The sequence below is a fragment of the Anopheles ziemanni genome, chromosome 3, assembly GCF_943734765.1.
Source record: "Anopheles ziemanni chromosome 3, idAnoZiCoDA_A2_x.2, whole genome shotgun sequence".
Classification (NCBI taxonomy): domain Eukaryota; kingdom Metazoa; phylum Arthropoda; class Insecta; order Diptera; family Culicidae; genus Anopheles; species Anopheles ziemanni.
The window spans coordinates 67,768,672-67,781,131 of NC_080706.1; the positions used below are offsets into that span (position 1 = coordinate 67,768,672).

The window sequence follows — 12,460 nt, forward strand, 5'->3', positions numbered from 1 at the left end:
CGCCCAACAAATCATCGTTAAAGAAACTCGGTCACATGTCGCTCCATTACCATATCATTGCGGTAGTCGGGCATGCATGTCGGTCATATATCGCAGCAAAAAAAAACAAATCCTCTTCCTTCTCCCAACGAATGCCATGAGGGATGTTCTATATGCAGTAACCATGGGGCAAAGAAACGCGCTTACTTTTTCCCGGAGTGACTGTCGAGTAACAAACATGTTTGTGCTTTTCTGGTTCCCTCTTTCACAGACGACGTTCTTCCGTGCCGCGTGAAGGCCTGGCCTGGTACCACTTCCTTCCGACGACCGGGTCGTTTCGTTCCTTCACCCACCCCACCAGGCCCACCGGCCAGCCGAATGTGGGACAAGATCGATGTTCGATTTCTTCGCCCATCGACGTAGACTGTGCGCGCTATCCTGAAGTAGGCGGAACGTTCTGAAAAGGAGCCGATCCAAGCAACCGTGTAACTCTTCGCCCGAACGAACGAACAATATCGATGGAAATCCACACCCGCCACGGATGGTGTGCCGTGATGTGAGTGTAGTTTCAAAGTGTGTGCTCAACAGCGTGGAAGCCGGGGAACGGTAAACTGAAGTGCGACAAAGAATTAAGTTTTACGCTGCTCGCTGCCGGTAGTTTATCGCAAGAAAGTGTTCATAACTTCTGGAAGAAAGTGTCGGCAAGTGTTTGCCTCCATTACGACGCAAGGTTCTAGTGTATATTTGTGTTTCTGTGTGCGGGTTCCCTCGCAAGTCCTTTCCAACTCACCTTCGCCGGCCGGTCGTGTTCCATTGCCGGTGTGGTGTGCTTTCCAGTCGAGGTGGTCCATAAATAACGCCAACGACAGCCAGGACGATGGCGGAACGGTTCAAGGTCACGAAGGCGGACCAGGAGGTCCGCGACGAAGAGACGGCCGTCACGGGAAAACTACTGTCGAACGAAAAGCACCAAGGTAAGCAGCTCGTTGCCGTTGGTGAAAGAAGGAAAAACTAAATATATTTTATTGAACTGGACTCGTGGCCCGGAATGTTCTCGACGCGTTTTTTTACGGGTAGTTTAGGATTCTTATCCTTGCGTTGCGTTCTTGTGCGATTTGATTTGTGTATCGTTATTGTTGGCTGGTCACAGCTCACTGCGATACGAAGGTAAAATAATACACTCGTCTGGGAAAGCGTGCCTTCAAACATTTCATTAACGCTATTATATTATTTTGATACCATGGTAGTTTTACTCCATGGGTAGGGAAATTCACATTTTCTTGAGTCCTTTGAATTATTCATTTTTACTGGCCAGGTGTCAAAATATCAAAAATTATATTTTCTACTTGTTTAATGTAGTCTAATTTACATTGCATAAATTTCGTTTTATGTCTCGAATGACATTATTTTAAGCTTTTTTCTTGTCGGTTCAACGATTCCATGAAAAAAACCAATTTAACATGTTTTTAGTAATGATTTTTAAACTTTTCGATGCCATAACCGACGTAATACATTTTTGCAATATTTTTTTTCAAACAATATATTACTATGGTACGTTTGGCTAGTCTTCATGTGACATAAAAGTACCGTGGCCGGCCATTTTACGAGCGATCTGTGCAATAAACTGTCCATTTAATTATTCTACCTGGCCACAGGCAGTATCATGAATAATTCAACGTGCACTTTATTTTCCGCCTTACCGACACAAACACACTCATTATTTGCGTATTCGTCGTACCGGGCGGCCATTCGTTCGGCATGTTCCGGCCGGATCCTGTTCCTCTGTTCTTGGAAGACTCGTTGCCCGATGGTTTCCATTTCACGAGTGAGGGAAGAAAGTAAGCGTTTTAATAGTTTGTTTGCTTATTGCTAATGGAAAAATGTACCACTTCCGTGCGATGAGAATAATTTGCTAGTTGAACCTCAACGTAAGGGACTCATCGATCAACACACATGCGTGCCATGTGCATGTCAGTCGATGAGTCCCTTACGTTGAGCCGTTGATGAAATGGGACGAATATAGACGATTTTGTTCTGTTTAAGCCAAACATAAGCGAATTGCTGGAGGCGAAACGATGTGCTGTCGGCAAACGCCACTTAATTAGCCTCAATGAAGACGGTTCCGTATCATCTCGGATGAAGCGATTACATCGGGTCGGGTTGAGTTGATTGTTCGCCTCGCTGCATTTATGCTGGTTACGGTTAAAGCCGGTCCCGTTTGCGTTCGGTCAGTGTTTATCGTCGCCGATATTCTTGGAAGCGGTCCATTGGCCAGAAATAGACCGACGAGGCTGATGAGTCGTTGTTTGCTCAATTTGATTTCGAAATCAGTCAGCGGTTCGATAGAGACGTCTCAAGTGTTTGATGTTTCCATTGAAAGGAGTGTCATGCATTTAACGTTTCTGCGAATCGTATATTATTTGTTTGAGGAAATATTTAAAATCTATAGTGGTACATCAATTGAATGTCATATCAATTATAACTAATAGATAACAAATGTAAAATGCAGTTGATACTAAGCAATAAAACGTAACAAAGCTAGTATAAAAACAACACATAGTTTAAAAATTGAATTGCAATTGGTTCATCGATTGTATAGATTGATGAAAAATAGTTCAATTTTGAAATTAAAGATTAAAGGACGCATTGTAACGTGCTTACAAGTCTAGTAAAGCAATAAATTCCATTTTCTTGTATGAAGAAATTGAAATATGAAATTATGGTTTATTCCAGCACACTGTTATGAGTCGCCATATTTATTTTTGTATTCATTGTTCAGTTCGGATCGTCTTTTTTTACTTGTTTTATCAGATGGTCGTTTTTTACTTGTTTTATCGGTTCATAGTTTTTTACTTGTTTTATCGGATCGTAGTTTTTTACTTGTTTCATCGGATCGTTGTTTTTTACTTGTTTTATCGGATTGTCGTTTTTTACTTGTTTTATCGGAAGGTCGTTTTTTACTTGTTTTATCGGTTCGTAGTTTTTTTACTTGTTTTATTGGATCGTAGTTTTTACTTGTTTTATTGGATCGTCGTTTTTTACTACTACTTTACGTTTTCGTTTTTATCTAAAAACTTACCTTTTTCAAATGGCGAGTATATCAAAATGACTTAATGTTCACAATTTTAATGTGAAAACTTTTATCGCATTGAAAACTTTCATCGCTTGTTTCACTTAAGTTACAGTAATTCCAACCACTTGTGGTTTATTTCCCCCCTGGCAGAAATTAACTGTGTCGTCATCCTGTCACATCGTCGACCCACCCATCGGAGTCGCTCTGGCGTTGGCTGACGGTTATTTCATTATTGTTAATTAAATAGCTTCGGTGTGCGGCCCGAGTCGGCAAGTTGGTTGTCTCAAAGGCGTTGTGTATGTTTCGAAACGATGTGTGGATTTCATGGAATACGTCCTTCACACCATCATCGCTCTGGTCCGCGTTCGGTTTGATGGCAAAGCAAACATGCCGCCAATTAATATACATCGACCGTGGCATTCCCAGGACGATGGCGAAGAATTAATTCCGCTGGATCAAGATATCAATCTAATCATCAAAGATTGTTCCATTTCGGGTTCCATTTGTCACCGTTATTGACCGACGACAGTGCAAGGGGTGATTTATGGCGGGAGTTAGTTTGATGGTAAACTTAATCATCCGCTCTCCAGCAAGAAGTAGTTTCATCACGCCGTAAGCCGTTCGAGCCAGTTCGTTGCTGTTCGTTTTTTGTGATCAAACGTGTACGTGGATGATGGCCTCACACGGACACTTTCTCCGTCGCATTTATAAAGTGCGAAGATAAAAACCAGCGTTTCGAATGAAATCGATGCAGTGCGTCGCAAAACGTTGTAGTTGATTGTAATTGATGCGGGACGCCGATTCGCCCAGTGCAAGCCTTCCATCGGACGAGGGGAGCTAAAAATATGCTGATTGAGTAGTAGATTGGTTGCGTTCCCTGTTCAATGAAGGATCCGTCTTCATCGACGTCGGCAAAGAGCCGTCGGAAGGGCTACAACTTCATTCACCACTCTCGACGTTTAATGGCAGAGGAGGGGGATAGGAAGGATTGGGCCGGGTGGGGAGTGAGGTTAATAAAAATAAACTTACGGCCACCGCACGCCATCAAACGAAACATGGGTGAGGCTGCTTTCGCTCTTGGAGGACGGTTTGGTTCGACCACGTTTGCTTTATTGATTCGCATCGTTGCTTTTTCGAGGCTTTGGCACCCCACACCCAACTGTAAGGGTGGAAAAGTCGTTTTAAATGAGGTTGTTCGACATCCTCTCTGTGTAAAACCTTGTAGACAGTAATGTCTTAATTGTTTTTTCGTCCAGCTATTGCCTTTACCACATTTGAATACATTTGCGAATTATTTTATTTCAATTTATTTATCTTTTAACAACAAGGATAAGAATGAAAAATATGTAAACAATCGTTCTGTCCATTCTTTGATATAAAATTTAACAGCAAGCTTTGTTTTAATCTATATTTCGGTTATTATTTGTATCCAGTCATTTTTTTCGCATCTTCTGTAATGCCTTAATTGTTTTTTCGTCTAGCTATTGCCTTTACTACTTTTTAATCCATTTGCAGCTTGTTTTATTTCAATTTTTTTATCTTTTAACAACAAGGTTAAGCATGAAAAATATATAAACAATCGTTCTGTTCATTCCTTGGTATAAAACTTAACAGCAATCTTTATTTCGGTTATTATTTGTATCTAGTCATTTTTTTCGCATCCTCAGTAATGTCTTAAATGTTTTTACGTTCAGCTATTGCCTTTACCACTTTTCCAGTCCATTTGCAAATTGTTTTATTTCAATTTCTTATTCTTTTAAAAACAAGGATAAGGATGAAAAATATATAAAAAACGTTCTGTTCATTCCTTGATATAAAACTTGACAGCAAGCTTTAGTTTAATCTTTTTTTTTATCCAGTAATTAACATTTACATTTACAGTGTAAATCAAAATATGTCATGAAAAGGAATAATCACCAAACAAAATATTCTATAGGATTTTTTTCCCCTCTAGACAGGTTTCCACCATTTGTTGCTGTTTCAAGTGGTAAAACATTGCTCCCAATTTTTGACCACACGCGAACCCAACTTGTAGCTGAACCGTTGCAACGTTTCGGTTAAAAATAAAGCTGCAAAACAAACATAACGACCCCGTCGCGAGACTGGTTTTTGTGCATCGATACTTTTTATTCGCGTGTGCAAAGTGGTCTACTTTTGCCTTCAAATTTGCATACTGCTTCTACCTGTTGACACGCGGTTCCAAATGGGCCAAATTATGCCAAACCAAATTGTTGAACAAATGGATTTGATAGGTTAAAAGGTATTTGTGAGACTTGACTGGTAAAAAAAGTTAGAAAGTAAACGACCATTGGGCTCCTTTCCTGTTCAATGATGTTCAATGAACTGATGATAGATTTTTAAAATTTGCCGTTAAACAATTTGAAACATCTGATAACTTCTCCTGTCCCTTTTCCTTAAGCTATTTCTACTTTGTTATGTTGCTCATATTCTTGTATTTACTAAGGTGTGAATGTTTCTTTTTCCTGATCCATAATGATGATGCCATCATGTGCCTGAGATTAATGTATACAATGTTGCCGTGAGATGTTTGGAACGATAAAACGACTGTTTACGCTGAGCCGTGCATTTTGTTTGAAAATTCATTCTGATTCTGAAACTGTAAACAGTCACGTTTGTGTATACATAGAATGAGAAAACATACGTCAAAGGTAGGGGATTATCTAACGATTATTAAGTCATGCATGTGTCTGTTTTCGCAAATAATTGCAAATTCATATTCAACTTTGATCGTGCAGGAGCCGATAAATCAAATGTTGATAGTATTCCATTTTTTAAATTAATTTGATTGTTTCTCACACTCCGAGTCTTTTTCCCAAACCAAACCCAAAAATAAATCAGAGTGTTTACCTCCTGTCAGGGCGATGTTTGAGATTGGCGAAAAACTGCCCCAGGCCGCTAAGGTAATGACGTTAGTTGGTATAGATGTCTTTTCGGACATTACATGTACCTTTAAAAAATATGTATACACTGACCGCGAACATATCCCATCTCGGTTGACATTGGATAGGTTCGGTTGTTGGTTTGCCACTTGTCCGCGGAAACCGACGACCACTCCCAAGAAGCAGTACGATGGACGCACCCTGCCTTCGGAGTGTTGCCTTCGTTCGATAGTTTATTTTTAAGCGATGTTCAACAACCCTAGAGAGGCAACGTCCGACAGTGGCAGCGTTATGTAAAGGGAAAACACGTTCCAGGTGCTAATCGGGTTTGTTACGACTACCGGACACCTTTGTTTATTATGGCTGTTTGAAGGGCAGGTCATGGTTGCACAGTTTTTCCCGGCTCAAAAGTGTGCTTTTCTGCATTTACCAAGTTAGCAAAATTTAATTATCTTTTTTACTTGATAAACTTATCTATTTTCATGTCTCATGCGCTAACCGGGGAAAATTTTAGAAAGATAAATTGGTATCACTTGAATCCCGATCGCTTTCCGACGATGCAATTCATAAATCATAATTAATTGAGTGGCAAACATTCGTCAAACATATTTCACGCTGTGTTGCTGCTGCTAAAAATACGCCCAAGTGTATCCGCACTGTGCCAAAAGTAAGCGATTTGTTTAGGCCCAGCCATGGGGCAACGCATTTGTGCTATCGACACGGTGAACTCCTCGCCCGGTTAGCTATTGCCTCGAACTTGGCAGCAGCTACGAGAGTTGTATGCAGTGGCATCTGGGACTGGGTGGAAAGGGGCTGTGTAGGCTGACGAAAGAAAAATCGAACAACACCGCTAGGAAAAACTGGGTCAATGCCAGTAGCAATTAGCGGCGTGACTGACGGTGTCGGAGGAAAACCAAGAAGGCACGACGACCACTGCCTGTTGTTGGCATCGATCGACAGCTGATGCGTTCGGCGAAAGAAACGACGAGTCACTTCACCGTCGGTAAGGGTCGTTATGTTCCTAGCTATTGGTGAAATATAGCTCTAATAACTGGTAAAGTAGAGCCCTCTAGTGGCCGGTATAATTCGTCCTTTGGAAAATAGAAAGAGATGAGCATAGGGCTCCTGGAAAATAGTGATGTGCGCTCTGAGTGAGAATGAGTGAGTGATTCGAATCTTAATATTGAATAAACGATTTAAATCCTAACAGATAGTTTTTGTGACTCCCTTTGATTTGAATCCTCAACTGGGATTCGAATCCCAAAAGAATGAACGAGTTGGTAAAAGAGTCGCTAGTCGCCATAGAGATTCGAATCCCAAGTTGTGATTCGAATCCCAGTTTGGTAATCACTACATGGGCGACTAGCGACGCTTTTACCAACTCGTTCATTCTTTTGAGATTCGAATCCCAGTTAAGGATTCAAATCACCTCCAAGGTTAATAAATCATTTTACACGTTTTAAATCACAAAAGAGTGACTTAAAGATTTAAATCATCGTGATGATTATTCACTCTGATTCAAATCTCTAAAAAGAGTTGTTATTCTCATCACTACTGGAAAAGCTTCATTTTATGGCAACTCGACTACGAGTTTGCCTTTCCGAGGTCCGGGTTTTATGGCGCGTGATAAGCTTTTTGTTGCAACCTGTTGCGTTTTCCCTCCTCCGTTTACTTGAATCACGAGTTTGGAGACCAACCGACGTAGTTGGAAATTGTTTGAGAAAGCTTACTGTCCTTTTCAAAAGTATCGCTTTCCTCGCTATGATTTACTTTTTCGAGCGATTTCTTTGGAGCTGGAAAAGCTTCAATTAGGCTGCTCCAACCAAGCAATAGACTGGGGAGACAAATGGAAAAAAAACCCCGTGCATTGATGCAGTTGCTGGAAAAGTTTTTCGTGCTAATTATGCGGCTCGGCGATGCAGTTGGTCACGAAACGGCATAGCGTCACGAAAAAGCGCCACGTGGTAGTTATCGCAGGGTGAGTGCCCTCGGTCCGGTAAGAGAAAGAAAAAACTACTAAAGGATAGGAAACATGGTGTTTCTTCCTGGTGGAAGCGAGAAATGTATCGAGTCTATTTTTAAACGAATACCGTGACACGTTCACTTCGATTACTGCGATTTTCAATGCAAATTGCACATCGAAATGATAAGTATAACTATTTAAAGGTAATTTTCTGCAGGTCAATCAAAACGTACTTTATTTACAATCTACCGCAAGGGATACGGTTTTGCTCGATTGACAACCCTTCTGTCCAAGAGGCTTTCGTGCATACGCAATACCAGCTGTGTAATGTACTTTTCGTTTGTTTTTCGTTCGTATAGAGCAGTTTATCACATTTCCCATTTTCGATTGCTTTCGCAGCGCTCGGTAACGCAGCGTGCATTTGTCGGAAATTGAAAATTCATCAGCGAACAACATCGTTGTTGCTTTCTTGCCTGGTGGAATTTTTTTTTTCGTGTTGTTTTTTGGTTACACTGTATACTTTGCTCCTTTTCATCCATCGACAGAAGCGCGTTCTGCTGTAGGGCATAAAAAAAACGTCGTTTCATTCGCGTTGGTTCTGCCTGAAGCACGGTTGCATTAAAGTCGGGTTTTCATGTTAAAAAATCCATTTCCGGATTAAACGACATTATATGATTATCCTGTTTGGAGCATAAATATTGTTTTCGTTTTCACAAAAGGGGGTAGATAATTTATTTACTTCTTCTTTTGGGATTTTCCCCTGTTGTGTCTGCGATTTTTATTATGACCTTTTCATGTAAGCTACAATATTGAGTAGGAAGGCTTTATTCTTTTCGCTAATGACCAAAGGAAAACCATCAATAACGTTATATTTAATCAAGCCGCATTCGTTATGAGTTTTGCAGTTTTTGAAAAACATGTTGAAGGTTCATTTAACCATTTTCATCGTAAAATAATGACCAAAATGAATGACCACAGTCATATTTTATCAAGTTAAAATCCTTTTAAGTGCTTTTTTTGCAGATACGGTGAGGGTAAAATGAATAAAATTTTGCCTAAAATGATTACCACAATGAACTAATACTAGAATTTTTTAAAATTTTAAGTACTTTGCAAGTTTATACAAATTGAAAGCAAAGTATTCTGAATGCTCCACATTGCGAACATTGGTCATAAAAAGCGCAAGGCACAGGTGGAAATCCTGCATTCTTAAATATTTTGTGGTAATGAGATTCAACAACATGTCTTGTGTTGTACATAAAATTTTAGTTTTCTTTTTATGCAACGAAAGTGTGGATGCAAATGAAACCGGCAATCTTGATACAGCGAGAAGAAAGGCGATCGTTGCTGGCAGAATCTGCTTAAGAGTTTTTCGTTTTCCTTTAGTGGAAGAACCATAGCAATACACACTTCTTTCCGCCGGCTTCTTAACGCCTTCAGCTAGAGCGCAAGGACGCGACCTGAACTCGTTTATGATGTGAACCACCGATCAAGGATACCCCGTTAAATGTAAGGATGGAAGGAAAAAAACACATTTCCAAACGAAGAGAAGAAGTGAAAAAGAAGCCGAGATCGACGGAAAACCCGCAGGAAAAGCCCTCCCTACTTCATGCGGGGCTGACGGTTATGGTTTTGTTTTACTACACTGTTGCTCGTGCTCCGTGTCGTTACCTACGACGTTACAGCCATTTCGTCATGTACCCGGGGAGGTCCCAAAACCACCACCGGCGGTTCCGTCGGGCTGTCGGTTCTGGTTCGCCGACAAAAATGGCACCTCGCGCACCCTCGTCATGTTCGACAGCCCGACCATTTCGCATCAACTCGCAACTTGGTTTGATTTAGTTAAGGAGTTGATTTTTTTTTCGTAGTTCAGACTTTGCTTTGTTTGCCACATCTTACGAACATATCAACCAACATCAACTCTGCCCAGGGTAAGCGAACCGCGAGGTTCTTTTGAGAACTCTTTAAAGGAAAAATAAATCCCCGCCAGTTCATGACGATGATGATGTTGATGATGATGGAGTAGTAGTGAAGGGCGAGTAACCTTTTTTTCTCTTTTGCTTCCCCTTGGCATAGCAAATCGGTATTGTTGAGCTTTGATTTGTTATGTTTCGCACCGGAGCGGCGAGTTGTCTTGAGTGTTTGGATCGTTGTAATCGGAGGGTGGTGTGGTTAAGGCTAGTAAATATTTTGAAACCTGAACGGAGTAAGGGGCGGAATAAATAAATTTTCGCACATACCCGCATCAGGTTCTAAATTACTTCTGGTATGTTAGGCTCAGCACCGGTCTATGTATTTATAACACAGGGTGCTGATTGTTTTAAGATATTTGCAAACAGTAATATTTAATATTTTATTTCTGTACTTGGTCGATATGGAAATGAAAAATTTCTGATTATTTAACAAAGCTTTACACTTTATTTGACATTTTAAACTGTATACCAACAAACTTCGCCTCATTCAAAATTAATAATACGCTTCTATTGAAATAACAAAGCGTTGGAACTCAAAGGAAGCACTTTATGTTCGGTGATGTTGACACATATCAATAGCAAATCAATCTTTAAGACACGGAATATCAGGCAAATTAAAAGAATGTAATAAAGTTCAGCTAAACGATTCTTGACTTTTCCACTTACAACACGATCAAACAATTTAAATGGGTGCAAAGGTCCAATGGCATCAGTTTTTTAAAGGCAGCAACAATTGCACGTGCACTTAACCAATCGTAGTTTCGATACTATGCGACAAAGTTCGGATAAACAATTATAATGAGTTCAATTTTGGATGAAGGGTATTGCAAAATAACAGGGGGAATTTGTTCATTTCTAATTCCTAGGTGTTCTGTTGCAGGAACGCTCACGTTACAATTCACGATCCAGTACAGATCTAATTAGACAATTCTGATTTTCATTTCTAATTTTTGAACTTCCCTAAATTTTGTTTAGCCCAAAAGGAACAACTGATCCCACAACATCGTTAAGATTGAGTTTCCCAGTTTTAGTTGTAAATTGTGTATTTGATTTTATTATATGGAAAAAGGAACATCATTCCAAGACAACTTCAAGGTTGGTTCAACCTATTTTGAGTATTAGCGTTCTAAACAAAGAAACATTAAGTTTTATGTGATTTTTATCATGGAAAAAGCGCTTTTTCGAGTATTCTGGTTTTCTTCCATTTTCTTGATTTTTTTTAAATTCATTTTATAAATTCTTAATTGAGTTAAAAGAAAACAAAAAGAAAGACATTTTTTTATATGAAAAAAGCCGGTTTTATATTTTTTTGAAATTTCCGACTTTTTCTTTGGAATTTTCACATTTTCTTATTTCTAAACCTTCCTAGGGTCAAAAGACACAAATCATCAGAAGTCTTCGTTGGGAATTGATACGAAGACGTCATCAATATTGGTCCAGCTGATTTTGAGTTTCACCTTCACAAACATACAAACATTGATTTTTATAGATAGGGTAACTGTACCAATAGTGGTGCACTTAGTACTGTAAATACCAAATAGGTGTAATTTATGAGTGTTAAGAACACAACATTCTACATATTTGAATCAATTATGATCGAAACATGACTTTTCTTCTCAAAAACATCTATTTTCACCGTAAACCATACAAAATACACGAAAAAAAGCGTATTTTTCTTCCTAGTCGGTTGCTCCTATTATGGTGGTATGGTTCCTATAGTTGTGGTATCGTGTTCCTATAGTGGTGGTAGTACGAAAAACTTGAATATATTTTGACTATAACTTATTTTTGAAGCATATTTCAAACAGAACGGTAAAATACTCCTTGACCAATGCGTTGTCATTGAAAAGACTGTATTGTTTTACCGAAATATGTCCAATTTTAATTCATAAAAAATGCTATGAATATTGCAGCTAAAACTATAGTATATGCTTTATAGCGTATCCTTCGCCCGCTTTCTTTTTTCTTTCCTCTGCTTCTTCTGCTGAGCCTTCTCTCCAGTTCAGCTTTGTTTAGTTTGTAGAAACCGAATAAAATCACTAAATTTACCTGATTATATTGGCCAAAACCGGAATAAAACTAAAATATACTTGTAAAAAAATCTATGGCTACTATAGGAACAACTTGGGTTTTTGTGCCTATAGTGGCACTATAGTAAAAACTATGAAAATACAATAAAATTATGCTAAAATGAACTAAGTTCGTATAAATCAATTATATTGGAGTATGTAAGTAGCGAAATCATATGGTTTTAATGATTTTGTAGTGATTTATAGCCTTAAGGAAATCATGACATTCGTTATAGATTCTTAAGGAATGCAGCATGTTGGTACAACCTATTTAGAAACTATGAATTTTGGAGCTTATATATTACGGAATGAGATGGTTCATCTTTTTAACACTCCGCAGAAGATCAAAGAACATTTCATAGAAGAACAAATAACTCCATTGTATATATATCTGCGTAGAGCTAGGATTTTATTCTACTACAACCACTATTGGTACTAGCTCCACTATGGGTGCACTTACCCTATATATAAAGATATTGATTTGATATTTTTTTCTTTTGCAG

General features: G+C 39.1%; 1 protein-coding gene across 1 annotated transcript in view; it reads left to right on the top strand.

The window, feature by feature from the left end:
• The first annotated feature begins 856 nt into the window (after positions 1–856).
• LOC131285325 (uncharacterized) overlaps positions 857–12,460 on the top strand; it is a 30,150-nt gene continuing 18,546 nt past the window's right edge. The window contains exons 1-2 of the mRNA XM_058314179.1: positions 857–953; positions 1,130–1,146. Of these exons, the coding sequence (XP_058170162.1) occupies positions 857–953; positions 1,130–1,146 (114 nt within the window). The remainder of the gene's footprint in view (positions 954–1,129; positions 1,147–12,460) is intronic.